Source organism: Rhincodon typus, chromosome 11 (assembly GCF_021869965.1).
Source record: "Rhincodon typus isolate 14 chromosome 11, sRhiTyp1.1, whole genome shotgun sequence".
Lineage (NCBI taxonomy): Eukaryota > Metazoa > Chordata > Chondrichthyes > Orectolobiformes > Rhincodontidae > Rhincodon > Rhincodon typus.
Genome location: NC_063342.1, coordinates 74,571,370 through 74,590,576, shown reverse-complemented (window position 1 = coordinate 74,590,576; position 19,207 = coordinate 74,571,370). Strand labels below are relative to the sequence as shown.

The window sequence follows — 19,207 nt, the reverse complement described above, 5'->3', positions numbered from 1 at the left end:
TCAAGATGCCTTGCTATTTCTTCCTTGATAATAAACGCAAGCATCTTCCCCACTACAGAGGTTAAGTTAACCGGTCTATAATTCCCCACCTTTTGTCTACTTCCCTTTTTAAACAGTGGCGTCACATTTGCTGTTTTCCAATCTGCTGGGACTGCCCCAGAGTCCAGCGAATTTTGGAAAATTACCGCCAGTGCACCTGCTATTTCTCCCGCCATCTCTTTTAGTACCCTGGGATGCATTCCATCAGAGCCAGGAGACTTATCAATCCTTAGCTCCATTAGCTTGCCCAACACTACCTCTTCCATAATAATGATTGTTTCCAGGTCCTCACCTACCTTCGTCTCTTTGTCAATTACTGGCATGTTATTAGTGTCCTCCACTGTGAAGACCGATACAAAATACCTGTTCAATGCCTCGGCCATTTCATCATATCTCATAACTAAATTCCCCTTCTCATCCTCTAAAGGGCCAATGTTTACTTTAGCCATTCTTTTTCGTTTTATATATTTATAGAAACTTTTGCTATCTGTCTTTATATTCTGTGCTAGTTTTTTCTCATGTTCTATCTTACTTTTCTTTATAGCTCTTTTTGTGGCTTTCTGTTGACCTTTAAAGTTTTCCCAATCTTCTAGTTTCATGCTGTTTTTGGCCACTTTGTATGCCTTCTCTTTCAATTTGATAGCCTCCCTTATTTCTTTAGACACCCATGGCAGATTACCCCTTTTCTTACAGTCCTTCCTTTTCACTGGAATATACTTTTGCTGAGCACTTTGAAAAATTGCTGTGAAAGTCCTCCACTGCTCATCAACTGTCCCACCATAAAATCTTTGTTTCCAGTCTACTTTAGCCAAGTCCTCCCTCATTCTATTGTAGTTCCCCTTGTTCAAGCACAGGACCCTGGTATTGGATTTTATCTTCACACTCTCCATCTGTATTCTAAATTCAACCATACTGTGATCACTCCTTCCAAGAGGATCCCTAACTATAAGGTCATTAATTATTCCTGTCTCATTACACAAGACCAGATCTAGGATAGCTTGCTCCCTCGTCAGTTCCATTACATACTGTTCAAGAAAACTATCACGGATACACTCAACGAACTCCTCCTCAAGGCTACCCTGACCGAGCTGGTTCAACCAATCTACATGTAGATTAAAATCCCCCATAATTATTTGGTGGCCTATAGACTACGCCTATCAGTGACTTTTTCCTCTTAGAATTTCTAATTTCCACCCAAATGGATTCAACCTCATTCTCCATAGAATCTATATCATCTCTCAGCACCTCCCTGATGTCGTCCTTGAATATCAGAGCTACACCACCTCCCTTACCTTCCTGTCTGTCCTTCCGAATAGTCTGGTACCCTAAGATATTTAACTCCCTGTCGTGACCATCCTGTAACCATGTCTCCGTAATGGCTACCAAATCATATTCATTCGCGATGATTTGTGCCGTTAACTCATCAACCTTGTTACGAATGTTACGAGCATTCAGGTAAAGTGCCTTTATGCTAGCTTTCTTACCCTCATGATTTCCAACAACTCTAATAATATCTCCTGAGTTATCCTTCCTTTTTGCTTCTTTCATAGTCTGCCTTGAACTTAAACCCTCCTGCATACATGCTAACCTGCTGCTTACCTTTTTATTTACCATCATACTCCCTGTCGTTTTCCCTTTCCCTTCCCCCTAACTTACTAGTTTAAAGTCCTAGTGACCACCTTATTTATCCTTTTCGCTAGAACACTGGTTCCAGATCTGTTCAGGTGGAGACCGTCCCATCGGTACAGATCCCTCCGGATCCAAAACTGATGCCAATGCCCCATGAAATGGAACCCCTCTTTCCCACACCACTCCCTTAGCCACATGTTTACTTCCCTAATTTTCTTATCCCTAAGCCAATTTGCACATGGCTCGGGCAGTAATCCGGAGATTATGACCCTCGAGGACCTGTTCCTTAATTTCGTTCCTAGTGCTTGATAATCCCCAGACAGGTCCTCCATCCTAGCCTTGCCTATGTTGTTAGTCCCAACGTGGACCACAACAACTGGATCCTCCCCCTCCCGCTCCAATATCCTTTCAAGCCGGTCAGAGATGTCCTGCACCCTGGCACCGGACAGGCAACACACCATGCGGGACTCCCGATCCAGCTTGCAAAGGATACTATCTATCCCCCTAACTATAGAATACCTTATAACTACCACTTGTCTTTTTGCTCCCCCCTCTTGAATGGCCTTCTGCACCATGGTGCGTGGTGAGCTGGCTCATCCTCCCCGCAGCCCTTTTCCTCATCCACACAGGGAGTAAGTATCTCGTACCTGTTGGATAAGGTCAAAAGCTGAGGCTCCTCCACTCCTGAACTCAGGATCCCCCTACCTGCCTCACTTGCAGTCACACCCTGTTGTCCCTGATCACTAACTGAATTTGAATTACTTAATCTACCAGGTTTGACTGCCTCCTGAAACTCTCCCCCTCCCGGATGTGCCGCAGTGTTTGAAGCTCAGATTCCAGATCTTCAACTCTGAGCCGGAGTTCTTCCAGCAACCAACACTTGCTGCAGATGTGGTCACTGCCATTCACAATGGGATCAGGCAGCTCCCACATCATACAGCTACAGCACATCACCTGCCCAGCCATCTCTACTTAGTTAATTACTTTATTACTTTATATCAATTTATGAGTTAAATACTTTCTAATACTTCTCTGCTATGGTCTTTTCAAATAACCAATTAATAGATAAATTTAAAAAAAAAGTAAATTTTTAACCAATTACACGATACAGAAGAAATAGAAAAAGTATAAAAACCTTACCTTACCAACACACCACAGAGTCCTTTTTTTTTGGTTAGAGGAGGAGGGCAGGTGGGAGACACTACACGTTTAGTGTCTCAGGTTCAGCCGCTGCCCAAATATATTCCCGGCAGCCCTCTGGTCCTCGCTGTCGCCTCTCCCGCTGCTGCTGAAAAATGAAGGCTGCTGACGCTCGAGGTAAGCCCTTTAAGAGGGAAAACTCACCTTCCCGGCAGCCCCCTGGTCCTCGCTGTCGCCCCTCCCTCTGCTGCTGAGAAATGAATAATGGCAGCTTTCCTACATATGCTGCGGTACTGAACTACCGCACGACTCAATAATACACTCCTCCCTGGGTGTGAAATATAATGTCAGAAAACCCTGCTTATTAATTTTATTAAGCAACAGAATGGAGGAATATTCACCCCTCTAGTTCCTGTCCCTCCACAATCTGTCACTACATCAATTGTCATATGACCCCTCCACAATATTTTGCATATCTTCAAATGTTTAGCCAAATTGGTAAATGGCCTGCAAATCATCGTAGGCCAAATCTTGTCAGGAAAATAGCCACGCATGCCATTATGTGCAAATCGATAAGTGTGTTGAGGGGAAGAAGAGATACCTTATAAATTACAATTCTTCAGAGCCTGTTGATAGATTTGTGACAGTCCACACAACCAGCATCCCACCTTTAGCATTCCTGTTATTTTTAAGGTCTGGTTGGGTTTGCACATTAGTTCTTCATTAAACTTATTTTAATTAGTGTTAGAGCGTAAATAACAAAGTGATTACTGCTGCAGTGCTAATCACAGAATTGTTAGGATGTGTTGAAGGCCATTCAACTGCTCTGATCTAGAAAGGAAACTAAATTGTTCAGTCTCAGATTTTAAAAAAATAAAATTTAAAAAGAACTTTATAGAACAGTGCAGCATTGGAATGGGCACTTCAGCCCACAATGAACATGATGCCAAATTAAACTAAACCCTTCTGCCTACCCTTGGTCAATATCCCTCCGCTCCTTGCATACCCATGTGCTTAGCTAAAAGCCTCTTAAATGCCCCGATTGTATTGGCCTCCACCACCACTCCTGGCAGCACAGTCCTGACTCCTACCACACTCTCTGTCTTAAAAAAAACTTGCCCCTCGCATCTCCTTTGAACTTTCCCCCTCTTACCTTAAATGCTTGACCCTGAGTATTACACATTGCAACTCTGGGGAAAAGGTTCTGAAAGTCAACCCGAACTATGCATCTCATAATTTTATAGATTTCAATCAAGTCTCCCCCCTGCCTCTGCCACTCCAGAAAAAACAACCCTAGTTTTTTCTAGAGATAGTAGGAACTGCAGATGCTGGAGAATCTGAGATAACAAGGTGTAGAGCTGGATGGGCACAGCAGGCCAAGCAGCATCAGGAGCAGGAAGGCTGACATTTCGGGCCTAGACCCTCCTTCAGAAGTGGGGGAGGGGAAGGGGGATCCGAAATAAATAGGGAGAGAGGGGGAGGCGGATAGAAGATGGAAAGAGGAGACGATAGGTGGAGAGGAGACAAAGAGGCGGGGATGGAGCCAGTAAAGGTGCATGTAGGTGGGGAGGTGAGGAGGAGATAGGTCAATCCAGGGAGGACAGACAGATCAAGGGGGCGAGATGAGGTTAGTAGGTAGGAGATGGGGGTGGGGCTTGAGGTGGGAGGAGGGGATAGTTGGGAGGAAGGACAGGTTAGGGAGGCGGGGATGAGCTGGGCTGGTTTTGGGATGCGATAGGGGGAGGGGAGATTTTGAAGCTTGTGAAGTCCACATTGATCCCATTGGGCTGCAGGGTTCCCAAGTGGAATGTGAGTTACTGTTTCTGCAACCTTCGGGTAGCATCGTTGTGGCACTGCAGGAAGCCCAGGATGGATGTGTCGTCAGCGGAATGGGAGGGGGAGTTGAAATGGTTCACGACTGGAAAGTGCAGTTGTTTAGTGCGAACCGAGCGTAGGTGTTCTGCAAAGCAGTCCCCAAGCCTCGGCTTGGTTTCCCCGATGTAGAGGAGGCCACAACAGGAACAGCGGATGCAGTGTACCACATTAGCAGATGTGCAGGTGAACATCTGCTTGATGTGGAAAGTTTTCTTGGGGCCTGGGATGGGGGTGAGGGGGGAGGTGTAGGGGCAGGTGTAGCACTTCCTGCGGTTGCAGGGAAAAGTGCCAGGTGAGGTGGCGCTGGAGGGGTGTGTGGAGCGGACAAGGGAGTCACGGAGAGAGTGGTCCCTCCGGAAAGCAGATAAGGGTGGGGAGGGAAAAATGTCTTTGGTGGTGGGGTTGGATTACAGATGGCGGAAGTGTCGGAGGATGATGCGTTGGGTCCGGAGGTTGGTGGGGTGGTACGTCAGGATGAGGGGGATTCTGTTTTGGTTGTTATTGCAGGGAGGGGTGTGAGGGATGAGTTGCGGGAAATGCGGGAGACATGGTCGAGGGCGTTCTCGACCACTGAGTGGGGGAAGTTGCGGTCCTTGAAAAACGAGGACATCTGAGATGTACGGGAGTGGAATGCCTCATCCTGGGAGCAGATGCAGCGGAGGCGAAGGAATTGGGAAGGTGGGTGGGCGGAGGTGTATTCTAGGTAGCTGTGGGAGTCAGTGGGCTTGAAATGGATATCGGTTTCCAGTTGGTTGCCGGAGATGGAGACAGAGGTGTCCAGGAAGGAGAAAGAGGTATTAGAGATGGTCCAGGTGAACTTAAGGTTGGGGTGGAAGGTGTTGGTGAAGTGTATGAACTGTTCGAGCTCTTCGTGGGTGCACGAGGCGGCGCCAATACAGTCATCAATGTAACGGAGGAAGAGGTGGGGTTTAGGGCCGGTGTAGGTACGGAAGAGGGATTGTTCCACGTAACCTACAAAGAGGCAGGCATAGCTTGGGCCCATGCGGGTACCCATGGCCACCCCGTTTGTCTGTAGGAAGTAGGAGGAATTGAAGAGAAGTTGTTGAGGGTGAGGACGAGTTTGGCTAAGCGGATGAGGGTGTCAGTGGAGGGGGACTGGTCAGGCTGCGGGACAGGAAGAAGCAGAGGGCCTTTAGGCCATCTGTATGGGGAATGCAGGTGTAGAGGGACTGGACGTCCATGGTAAAGATGAGGTGTTGGGGACCAGGGAATTGGAAGTTCTGGAGGAGGTGGAGGGCGTGGGTGGTGTCACAGACGTAGGTAGGGAGTTCCGGGACCAAGGGGGAGAAAATGGAGTCGAGATAAGTGGAGCTAAGTTCAGTGGGGCAGGAGCAGGTGGAGACAATGGGTCGACCAGGGCAGTCAGGGTTGTGGATTTTGGGAAGGAGATAGAAGTGGGCAGTGCGGGGTTGGGGAACGATGAGGTTGGAGGCTGTGGATGGGAGGTCACCTGAAGTGATGAGGTTGTGGATGGTTTGGGAGATGATGGTTTGGTGGTCGGGAGTGGGGTCATGATCAAGGGGGCGGTAGGAGGAGGTGTCGGAGAGTTTTTTCTAGATTCTCCTTACAGCTCATATCGTCTAATTCAGACAACATTTTGGTAACTATTTTTTTCTGATTTGTTCACTGGATGTGGGAGTTGCTGGTTAGGGCAACATTTATGGCCATTCCCAGTTGCTGAGAGGGTAGTTGGGAGTTAAGCACATTACTGTGGGCCTGGAGTCACATGTAGGCCAGATCAGGAAAGGACAGCAGATTTTATTCCCTAAAAGACATTAGTGAACTAGATGGAGTTTTACCGTAATTGACAGCGATTACATGGTTGCCATTACGCCAGTTCTCCCAGGTATTTATTGAATTCGGATTTCGTTATCTGCCATAGTAGGATTTAAACCCATATCCCCAAAACATTAGCCTGTGATATGAATTACTAGTCCAGTGATATTACTACTACACCACTGTCTTCCCAGGTTTAAGGTATTTAAGGTAATTTGACAAAAGATGTCATGCAGTCATGAGGAAAAATCTTTTCGAGCAATGATTAGGATAAAGTCTGGAATATGCTGCCTAAGAGTGTCTTTTTTAATTCATTGATGGGATGTGGGTGTCTCTGGCTGAGCCCTAATTGCCCTTGAGAAAGTGGCGATGAGCTGCTTTCCTGAACCACTGCAGTCCATGGGAGGTGGATGCGCACACAATGCTGTTAGAAAGTGCATTCCAGGATTTTAACCCAGTGACACTGAAAAAATGATAATATATTTCCAAGTTGGGATGGTGAGAATCTTGGAAGTTAATTTGCAATGAGGTGTTCCGATATGTCTGCTGGTCTCGTCCGTTATGTGGTGGAAGCAGATTCAGTTGAGGCACTCGAGGGGCAATTGGATTATTAGAAGGAAGAATATCTTTCTTTCTCTCCATCTTTTTTCACTAATTCTTCACTCTAATTCACGTGATCTCCTCCTCCATTGTTTCTCTGTTTCTTGCTTAACGAAGAAGAAAATGGTTTACAAGTTGTATGGTTCAGGAAAAGGGTCTAATTAGCTAGTCATCCCATGGTTACCATTTCCAGCAAGACTTTGGGCCAGTGATTCTCCATTAAGCAGTAGTCACGAAGCAGCCAAAGTGAAACAGTTCGATTCCTGCTGACAAACAGAAGATACAAAAATAGAAATTACTGGAAAAGCTCAGCAGGTCTGGCAACATCTGTGAAGAAAAAATCAGAGTTAACATTTTGGGTCCAGTGACCCTTCCTCAGAGTTCCTGAAACGTTAACTCTGATTTTTTTCTTCACAGATGCTGCCAGACCTAGAACATAGAACAGTACAGCACAGTACAGGCCCTTCGGCCTACGATGTTGTGCTGACCTATTATCCTACTAAGATCAATCTACCTTGCATACCCTACATTTTACTGTCCTCCATGTGCCTATCCAAGAGTTGCTTAAAAGTGTTTAAAGTATCTGTCTCCACTACCACTGCCAGCAGCGTATTCCACAGGCCCACCACTCTCTGTGTGAAGAACCTGCCTCTGACATCTCCCCTATACCTTCCTCCAATCATCATAAAATTATGCCCCCTCGAAGTAGTCGTTTTCACCGTGGGAAAAAGTCTCTGGCTATCCACTCTATCTACGCCTCTCATCATCTTGTACACCTCTATCAGGTCACATCTCATCCTTCTTCGCTCCAATGAAAAAAGCCCTAGCTCCCTCAATCTTTCCTCATAAGACCTGCCCTCCAGTCCAGAAAGCATCCTGGTAAATCTCCTCTGTACACTCTCTAAAGCTTCCACATCTTTCCTATATTGAGGTGACCAGAACTGAACACAATATCCCAAGTGTGGTCTAACCAGAGTTTTATAGAGCTGCAGCATAACCTCACGGCTCTTAAACTCAATTCCCCCGCCAATGAAAGCCAACACACCATACGCCTTCTTTACAGCCCTATCAACTTGGGTAGCGACTTTAGGGATCTATGGATGTGGACCCCAAGATCCCTCTGTTCCTCCACACTGCCGAGAATCCTGCCATTAATCCTGTACTCTGCATTCAAATTTGACCTTCCAAAATGAATCACTTCACACTTTTGTGAGCTGAGCTTTTTCAGCAAATTCTGTTTTTGTACCTGATTTACAGCATCTGCAGTTCTTTCAGTTTGAAAAACAGAAAGTGTTATTCTGGCTTCATCAAGATTTGCCAGTTCAACTATGAATGCCGCATCTGGAAGAGCTTCAATTCAAGTTGTCCTGAGACCTGTTGAAGAAATCTCTAAACTTGACAAGTAACTCAAACAAGGCCATTTAATGCATTGGTATTTGCTTCAGGTTAAAGAGGCTCAAGAAAGAGTGAAACATTTGGCTTATTGAACAAAGTGTCTCCTATTATTATTCTCAGACAATAATTGGAAAAGGTACTGCCTCTTTATTAAACATTTTTAAGTTACAACTTGTATTCTATAATATTTTATGGTGTTATTACTCATGTAAAGTCATTGAATTTGATTTCATTGTATTATTAGTTGCATTTATTGGCTGTGGAGCAGTGCACAAAGTGTTTTCTTCCCCCTAAAAGTCTATTTATTGTGAGTCTTTAGTTTGTCAGAAACAGTGCTCATTCTAATGGAGACCTTTCAGGATCCTAGCTGCATACCCTTGTGAAGCTGACCCCTCTGGTGTCACACTGAATTGACAGAACAGTTTTACTTCTTTTGTAAGATTTTGACTTTGAAGTTCTGTGACCAAAGGATTTTATGCTTTTGCCCGTGACATGTCAGATAAAATTAGCATACTTTAAACAGTAGGGACCTCTGTTATGAAGCAGCCCGTAAGGGTAGACCTAGGGCATTCCCACAGGGAGGAAGAAAAAAATCTGCAGCTGTCTGCCTGTGGACAAGCTTGGCCAGGGCACTGTGTGAATCGGCACATTGAAGGGAATGTGCAGAGGACCTGGAAGTCAAACCAGAAAGCTTTTCTTCAGCCAACTTCTGAAACCTGAAGAAATGAGAATGAGATTAAAGACTTCACTCTGGGAGGTGATAGAGTAACAGAGTCATACAGCACGGAAACAGACCCTTTGGTCCAACCAGTCTGTGCGAAACATAATCCCATAATAAAAGAGACAACTGTAAATGTGCTATGCTACCAATCTTCTGTTCGATTTCAGGAACCAGGATTCTGTGAGGCAGCTCCCTAGTGCTTGTAATGATAAATCCCTTGTCGGCTTGTAGGTCCAATCTTAGCAGCACGAGAAACCTGTCATAGTGACATAAGGCTAGAGACAGACTCACTGGCTTACACACGTACACTGGCTCTCACATTTGCATTATGTCTCACACGCTCTGGCTCACACAGCATTCTAGCTTACATACTGTCTCTGGTTCTCATACTGTCTCTGGCTTTCTCTCTTTCTCTGGCTTACACACATCACTCTAGCTCACACACTCTGTCTAGCAACAATTATTGTTCATGTCTGTTTGCCTTTGAGAAGGTGTGGTGAGCTCTCTTCTGGAACTGTGGCGGTCCATTTGGTACAGGTAGACCCACAATGCCCGTAGAGAGAGAATCCCATGACTTGGACCCAGTGACAATGAAGGAACTGTAGAATATCTCCGAGTAAAGAGGGGATCTTGCAGATGGTGGTCTTCCGATGTCCTTCCAGAAGGAAGTGGTCATGAATTTGGAAGATGCACGTTTACACTGACTCTTTCACTTGATAAGTGACAAGGTCTCCCAAAGCAGACTAGTTAAGAGGCTAAGAGCCGTCAGAATCCAGAACTGTTTAGCAAATTGTACCCAAAATTGCCTTAGCGGCAGGAGAGAAAGGGTGGTGGTCAAAGGGTGTTTTTGTAATTGGAAACTTGTGTCCAGTGGCGCACTATAAGTTTGGTGCAGGGTCCATTGCTGTTTGTATTGTGCATTAATGATCCAGACATGAATGTAGGAGTAAGTGCACAGATGACACAAAATTTCGTGGTGTGGTAAGTAGTGAGTAGAAAAGTCTTAGACTACAGGATGATATAGGTGGACTGAAGAGTAGTAAATAGAATTTAATCCTGAAGAGAATGAGATGATGCATTTTGAGAGGACTAAGAAGGCAAGGCAGTTCACATTGAATAATAGGACCCTGGGAAGTACAGAGAATCAGAGGGCCTGGATGTGCATGTCCATAAATCTTTTAAGGCTGCAAGACAGATAAGGTAGTTAAGGAGCCATATGGGATACTTGCCTTTATTAGTCAAGGCATTGAATACAAGAGCAAGAGGGTTATGATGGAGCTGCATATTATGTTAGTTAGGCCACAGTTAGAGTGTTGTGTGCACTCTGGTTATCCCACTATAGGAGGGATATGATTGCCTTCAAGAGGGTGCAAAGGAAATTCATTAGGGTTCAATAGGATTTCTCCCACTATAAAATAGCAGCCTGTAATATGGAGTCGTTCTTTTGATGTTTTACCTCAAGGGAATGATACAGGTTTTGTTTCCAAATGCTTTAGACTTCCCAGTTGTAATTTGATTTTGTTTTTGTTTGAAATATGTTTGGGTGGAGCTGGTGAATTCTAAGCGCTTTTATCCCAACAAGAGGAACTGCAGCTACCCTTTGGAGTCCTGCAACATTCCAGATGGGTCAGTATAAACCAAACCTTTAGGTCACCTGCAGACAGATTGTAGAGAGGTCTTACGGAAGCAGGGGTTGGTGGTCTGTTCTGTAAATGCATTTATATGCTTGTTTATCTCTTCTTTCGCTGTGTGAATTGTTTGGATTCTGTTCTGACTGACCACATTTTGCTTGCCATTTCAGCTTGGCAGTCCCCAACTGAAACCCAAGCGTCTGCGGCTTCTGGTGGATGTCTCTGGGAGCATGTACCGCTTCAATGGACTGGACGGCAGGCTGGAGCGCTCCATGGAGGCTGTCTGTATGGTTTTAGAAGCCTTTGAGAATTATGAGCATAAATTTAAGGTAAAGGTCACTCTTAGCGCCAGCAGCCGGTTTGGTGTTTTGGATAAGTGATGTAAACAGGGGAATTTTGGAATTTTGCAGCACAGAGGACACCATTCAACCCTTAATGTCTGTGATGGCTCTTTGAAAGATCTGTCAGATAGTCCCCCTTCCCCCTGCTCTTTCTCCATAGCCTTGCAGATGCTTTGAAATATTTGTCTGCTTACTCTTTGGAATGTGGATGAATAATCTACTTCCATTACACTTTCCTGCCATATTATCAGACTGAAATAACAAACTGTGTAAGAAAAATGCTCCCCTCCCATTAGTTTATTTTTCCTATTTCTGTGTGCCCTCTGGTTACTAGTTCTCCTGTCAGTGATATATGTATTCTCCATCAAAACTCCTCATAGTTAATAGACATAGCTTTTTTTCCTGACCTGCTTTTAGTAACATGAACATAACATTTCAACCATACATGGAAGATCTGCATCAAATAATTAAAATTTGAATCTTAATTACGACTATAATCTTGATAACATTCACCTCCACCGCCACCACTGGGGTTTACCGTAACCAAAAACTGAACTAGACTCGTATATAGTAAATACTGAGGCTACAAGAGCAGGTATAAGAATCCAGCAGTGGATAATTCACCACCTGACTCCCCAAAGCCCATCTATCACTTACAAGGCTCGACACTGCCTTCTCGAGGATAATGAGGAATTCGCAGTAAAAGCTGGACCAGCCAATGGCACCTACATCCTGCGAATGAACTTAAAAATCTATGAGAATGAATTGCCTAGAGTTGGCTTGTACTCCCTTGAGTATAGCAGATGAAGGGCAGATCCAGTTCTGGTGTTTAAGATGATTAACATTGTTCACTTGCTTAGAGAGAACAAGAGTCCTATGGAACTGACCTTCAGACCAAATGGGCATTAAAATTAGAGCTAGGATTTCGGATGTGATACCAGAGACCACGTCTTTACACAAAGCGTATTGGAAGTTTGGATACCTCCCCTCTCCCCCAGAACAAAATCTGCTTAGACTAAGTCAATTCAAATTTCTAAAGTAAGATTTTTATTGCCCTAAGGGATTAAAGAATATGGGAACAAGGCAGAAAATGGAGTCAAGATACGTTTGAGCCATGGTCTAATTGAATGGCTGCCAAGGCTCAAAGCCGTGTTCCACAGGATTCAGTTCTGTGTCCTCTTTTGTTTGTCATTTTATACAAATGAAATGGATGAGAATACAGAAGGCATGGTTAGTAAGTTTGCAGACAACATTGGTGGCATAGTAGACAGTGAAGAAGGTTCTCTAAGATTACAAAAGGATCTTGGTCAAATGGGTCAATGGGCTGAAAAATGGCAGATGGAGTTCAGTTTGGATGAATGCGAGGTATTGCATTTTGGTACAACAAACAAGAGTAGGACTTATACAATTAATGGTAGAGCTTTGGGTAATGTTGTAGAACAGAGGGACCTAAGGGTTCAGGTGCATAATTCTTTGAAGTTTGGGTGGTTAAAAAGTCATTTGGCACGATTGGCTTCATTGCTCAGTCCTTTGAGGACAGGAGTTGGGACATCATGTTGAGATTGTACAGGATATTGGTGAGGCCTCATCTGGAATACTGTGTCCAGTTAGAGTGGCCCAGTTATAGGTCAGATATTATTAAGCTTGGAGAGGCTTCAGAAGAGATGTACAAGGATGTTGCCGGGTATGGAAGGTTTGGGTTATAAAGAAAGGCTGGATAGGGTGGGACTTTCTTCACTGTGGTGTAGGAGGTTGACAGGTGACCTGATACAAGCGTATAAAATAATGAGGGTTATCGATAAAGTTAATGGTAGTTGCCTTTTCCCTAGGTTGGGGGATTTCGAGACTAGGGGGTGTATTTTTAAGGTGAGAGGAGAGAGATTTTAAAAAGACGTATGGGGCAAATTTTTCATGCAAAGGGTGGTTTGCGTGTGGAGTGAAATTCCTGAGGAAGTGGTGGATGTGTGTACAATTACAAGGAGCCAGGAGCAGGCAGGTGGGACTAGTTTAGTTTGGGATTATGTTGGGCATGGTATTACGTTGGACCAAAGGGTCTGTTTCCATGCTCTGTGACTGTATGACTTCATGCCGCTGAGTGGCCCATTCTCCTTTCAAGAGGAATTGTGGAAATGCAAAGCTCAAATTGGAGCAAGTGATAAACTCAAATGTTTTCAGCAGTTGGAAAAGCACTAAGGACTTTTCACATGCCCCGTCCCATATTTCATTACTTCTGTCTAGTGGTATGCTAATGCTCAGTCTTTCAAATGAGATGTTTGACACTTGCTGCCTTTGTTTGGTTGGCTGTACCAAGCAGTGATGTGCTAACCTACGCCTATCCCTCAATCTACACCAGCAAAACAGACGCAGTGGTTTTCCACCTCATTGTTCTTTGTGGGAGCTTGCTTTGCACAAACTAGCTGTCACGTTTGTCTCTGAAAGAGTAATGAATACATGTCAAAAGTGAAGTTTTGGCTGCCAAGTGCCTTCAAATCTCAGCCTCAAGGGTTGTAAAATGCTGTTAGATGTTCCCCTGAGGTGTTGAATGCACAAGTTCAGGCGGGTTTGTACAGTCAAATTGAACTTGATGTCCTCTGCAGCTGTATGCCAGCGATGACTGACAAATGCAAATTGAAATAATAATAAAATTGATTTCAAAAGACTTTAATCGCACAGCCCCCTAAATAAATTTTAAATCATTTTCTTTCCTTTTATTTAGCATAATGTGCATTTTTTTGTTCAGAAATCTCTGGTGGCAGGGCAGGTTTTGAAAACAGTTAAGAAAGTGCGCAGGATACTGAGCTTCGAAGACAAAAACAAGGATGTCATTATTAGATCCTATAGATCACAGTTTCAGCCTTACCTGGAGATTGTGGATTAAAGTGGATACCATACTTTTGGAAGGATGTCAGGAATGAGGGACTTCTGTTATGTGGAGAGGCTGAAGAGGTTGGCATTGTTGTTGGAGCAGAGAAGGTCAAGGAGCGTTAATAAGACATTTTGATAGAGCAAGTAGGAAGAAACATTTTTTTCTGACAACTAGGTCAATAATTGGAATTAAACTAAGAGGCAAAAGAACTAGAGGGATAATGAGATATATCTTCACCAAGATGACGGTGATGGTACCTGAATGAGTGCTGAAATCAAGTATTATTTGAAAATTTCGACAGGTGATTGACCACGTAGGTAAGGAGAACAAATCTGTGAGGGGATGGAGAGGAATACAATAATAGCTACAACAAGCCATGTACTTCTGTGTAAGATTCATTGGCAGAGGCCAGTCTCAGCCATGTGCACTTGAAATGAGAGCATGAGCTTGACTGTTTCTTCATCATCTACAGAGCCTGGTTTGAAAATTGCATTGAGTGTGAATTCCAGTTTTCCTCAGCCTTATTGGGTGAGAAGTGAATTGTCTGTGCTTAGACTGGTTTTCAACATGCAATCCCAGCTGCTGAGCTCCCGGCCAAACAGCGCAGGAGTCGGAGAAGTCGAGATGCAGACAGTAAGTTAGTTTATCCCGACCTTCAAACCACACAGGTCATCTCATTCCTTTTCTCACTTGGAACATACGTCAACAGCTGTAGTGACCTCCAACTCAGTTGGCATCAGAGCTGCAGTTTCATTCACATAATGGGTAAAGATTAATTAAATGGATACAGCAGACTGCTGCAAGGAGAAAAATTAGGCACTTTTTGGCTCCAAGGATATATTCCAATCATTCTCCTTCTATTCAGTCTGATTTAGGTGTGTTGGATGCTGTCACTGGGCAGAAATGAAAGAGTCTGCAGAACTGTTGTCGCTTTTTCTTTCTTCTCTAAGAGGTGAAAGCAAAAGTGGTCTTTTTGCAGTCTGTTTGGAGACTGGGATGCAGTAAAATGCATAGTGTGCTCATGTGCACACACTGTGTTGGGGAGAAACTGAACAGAGCTATTTGCAGCTTGAAGCATCAACAGTGAAAGCTTTCAACACAGCAAGGGTTGTGCCTGGGATGCACTCCAATGGATTCCATGAAAGAACTGGCAGTAAGTGAAGACCGGATTTAAAGGAAAATTCTGAGCCAAAGCAAATTTCTAAAAGAGCAATTAGTTCACTTCTTCAGAGTGCAGCTTCTCAGTCTCCAATCCCACTTGACCAGTAGTTCAACCTAATCTGCCATACACAGATGGTCGGACACACCCACCCAGCCAGAAATTTATTGAATTTTGCATTTAGTTTGAGGAAAAGAAACATGAGTTTAAGACAACGTTTTATAATTAAAATGAAGGCAGTTATGAGGGTATGAAAGCAGAACTGTCTAAAATGAACTGGCAATGTTTAGGCTAGGTTAAGGGATAGGTCAATAGAGAGGCAGTAGCAGACATTTAAAGGATATTTCAGAAATCTCAGAATGATACGTTCTGTTGTTAAATAAAAATGTTAAAGATAGTATCAAACATAAAGAAAAATGAAATAATTGTACAAAGACAGGTAGTAAGAGGTTTGGACACTATAAGTAACATTAAAGAATGACAGAAAGTAATGGAGGGAAAAATTAGAGTACTCTCAGAGAAAGCTATCCAGAAGAGTAAAAACAAATAGTAAAAGTTTCTAGAAATACTTAAAGAAAAGAGGAGGCAATTGCGAGTGTTGGTCCTATAGAAAATGAGAAGAGAGAATTAATCATGGAAAATAAGGAAATGGCAGATGAATTTAACAGGTATTTTTCATTAGTCTTCAATATTGAGGATACAAAGGACGTTCTAAAAGAAACAATAAATCAGGAAATGGAAGAGAAGGAGGAACTCCAGAAAGTCACAATTACCAGTGAAATGGTACTCAGATGGTGTTGAAGCTGTCAACTGACAAGTGCCCTGATCCTGATGGACTTCATCCTAGGATGTTAAAAGAAATGGCAAGTGAGATACAAAGAACAAGGAAAATTACAGGACAGGAACAGGCTCTTCGGCCCTCCAAGCCTGTGCCAATCCAGATCCTCTATCTAAACCTGTCGCCTATTTTCCAAGGATCTGTATCCCGCTGCCCTCTGCCCATTTATGTATCTGTCTCGATACATCTTAAATGACGCTATCGTGCCCGCCTCTACTACCACCGCTGGCAAGGCGTTCTAGGCACCCACCACCCTCTGTGTAAAGAACTCTCCATGCGTATCTCCGTTAAACTTTTCCCCTCTCACCTTGAAATCGTGACCCCTAGTAATTGAGTCCCCCACTTTGGGGAAAAAGCTTCTTGCTATCCACCCTGTCTATACCTCTCATGATTTTGTAGACCTAAATCAGGTCCCCCCTCAACCTCCGTCTTTCTAATGTAAATAATCCTAATCTACTCAACCTCTCTTCATAGCTAGCGCCCTCCATACCAGGCAACATCCTGGTAATCCTCCTCTGCACCCTCTCCAAAGCATCCACATCCTTTTGGTAATATGGCGACCAGAACTGTACGCAGTATTCCAAATGTGGTCGAACCAAAGTCCTCTACAACTGTAAAATGACCTGCCAACTCTTGTACTCAATACCCTGTCCGATGAATGAAAGCATGCCGTATGCCGCCTTGACCACTCTATCGACCTGCGTTGCCACCTTCAGGGTACAATGGACCTGAACACCCAGATCTCCCTGTGCGTCAATTTTCCCCAGGGCTTTTCCATTTACCGTATAGTTCACTCTTGAATTGGATCTTCCAAAATGCATCAGCTCGCATTTGCCTGGATTGAACTCCATCTGCCATTTCTCCACCCCAACTCTCCAATCTATCTATATTCTGCTGCATTCTCTGACAGTCCCCTTCACTATCTGCTACTCCACCAATCTTAGTGTCATCTGCAAACTTGCTAATCAGACCATCTATACCTTCCTCCAGATCATGTATGTATATCACAAACAACAGTGGTCCCAACACGGATCCCTGTGGAACACCACTGATCACAGTTCTCCATTTTGAGAAACTCCCTTCTACTACAACTCTCTGTCTCCTGTTGCCCAGCCAGTTCTCTATCCATCTAGCTAGTACACCCTGGACCCCGTGCGACTTCACTTTCTCCATCAGCCTACCATGGGGAACCTTATCAAACGCCTTACTAAAGTCCATGTATATGACATCTATAACCCTTCTCTCATCTGTCAACTTTGTCACTTCCTCAAAGAATTCTCTCAAGTTGGCAAGCCATGACCTTCGCTGCACAAAACCATGTTGCCTATCACTAATAAGCCCATTTTCTTCCAAATGTAAATAGATCCTATGCCTCAATATCTTCTTCAGCAGCTTCTCCACCACTGACGTCAGGCTCACCAGTCTATAATTACCTGGATTATCCTTGCTACCCTTCTTAAACAAGGGGACAACATTAGCAATTCTCCAGTCCTCCGGGACCTCGCCCGTGCTCAAGGATGCTGCAAAGATATCTGTTAAGGCCCCAGCTATTTCCTCTCTTGCTTCCCTCAGTAACCTGGGATAGATTCCATTCTGAGCTGGGGACTTGTCCACCCTACTGCCTTTTAGAATACCCAACACATCCCCCCTCCTTATGCTGACTTGACCTAAAGTAATCAAACATCTATCCCTAACCTCAACATCTGTCATGTCCCTCTCCTTGGTGAATACCGACACAAAGTACTCATTAAGAATCTCACTCATTTTCTCTGACTCCTCGCATAACTTCCCTCCTTTGTCCTTGAGTAGGCCAACCCTTTCTCTAGTTACCCTCTTGCTCCTTATGTACGAATAAAAGGCTTTGGGATTTTCCTTAACCCTGTTTGCTAAAGATATTTCATGACCCCTTTTAGCCCTCTTAATTCCTCATTTCAGATTGGTCCTACTTTCCTGATATTCTTCGAAAGCTTCATTTGTTTTCAGTCGCCTAGACCTTATGTATGCTTCCTTTTTCCTCTTTGCTAGTCTCACAATTTCACCTCTCATCTATGGTTCCCTAATGCTGCCCTTTCTATCCCTCATTTTCACAGGGACACGTCTGTCCTGCACTCTAATCAACCTCTCTTTAAAAGCCTCCCACATCTCAAATATGGATTTACCCTCAAACAACTGCTTCCAATCCACATTCCCCAGCTCCTGCCGAGTTTTGCTATCGTTGGCCTTCCCCCAGTTGAGCACTCTTCCTTTAGGACCACTCTCGTCTTTGTCCACAAGTATTCTAAAACTTACTGAATTGTGATCACTATTCCCAAAGTAATCCCCTACTGAAATACTGAGATAGTTGATGTGCTGAATCAGAACTTGACAAGGAAGCTCCTCTGATGCTGCCTGGCCTGCTGTGTTCCTCCCAGCTCCACACTGTGTTTTCTCTGACTCCAGCATCTGCAGTTCTTGCTGTCTCTTGACAAGGAATGAAATTTGCTTTTAAACAATGAGTCAGAGTGTGAAAACTATGTGGAATTTCTTGTGGACGGAAACTGAAATTGCTGGAGAAACTTAGCAGGTTTGGCAGCATTGTGGGAAAAAAAAGCAGAGTGAAAGTTTCGAATCCAGTGATCCTTCATCAGAATTGTCATTGTTTTTGTTAGCTTCTACAAAGCCTTGAAGAGAGAAGGATGTGATTGGGCAATTCATCAGGACTCAAGCAAGTACACAGTAGATGGAGTGCTGATGAACTGGCCAGTCACATCTTGTTCTCCAAGTGCACAGTAGATGGGGATAAGTGTCCAATTTCATTACTGTAACCCTTTACAGTTCTACGTCGCTGCTTGAATGGCGTTAACAGTAATTTGTAACTGATGTGGCTTGAACGACTAAATTGGATAAATCCAAGCAAGCCCATTTTCAAATGAATCTGGTCTATTGTGTACAGACTGCAGTGTGAAGTGTGTGTTCTGTGACCCCACCCAGGTTGGACTGTAAATTTTATTGGCACGTTTCGGTGTTTTTTGTAAAGAAGTGTGCAGACGATAAATGAATTATCCTCTGAGACCTCAAAATGAAAGCTATATAATAATAGTTTACTGTTTATACTGGAGCTTCCTTATGTATAATTACTGTGCAAGTGAAGGCATATTGAAATGATTACATTTAGAAGGAGGATAAAAATTTCCTTT

At 43.9% G+C, this 19,207-nt stretch overlaps 1 protein-coding gene across 5 annotated transcripts in view; it reads left to right on the top strand.

The window, feature by feature from the left end:
* The window catches only part of vwa8 (von Willebrand factor A domain containing 8), a 325,734-nt gene that overhangs the window by 289,871 nt on the left and 16,656 nt on the right, over positions 1 to 19,207 (top strand). For 4 of the 5 annotated variants that reach the window (XM_048603037.1, XM_048603036.1, XM_048603035.1 and 1 more), the window contains one exon: positions 10,998 to 11,156. In XM_048603037.1, the coding sequence (XP_048458994.1) occupies positions 10,998 to 11,156 (159 nt within the window). Of the gene's footprint in view, positions 1 to 8,337; positions 8,612 to 10,997; positions 11,157 to 19,207 lie in introns of those variants that run through there. The other variant, XR_007263236.1, reaches the window with a different exon arrangement.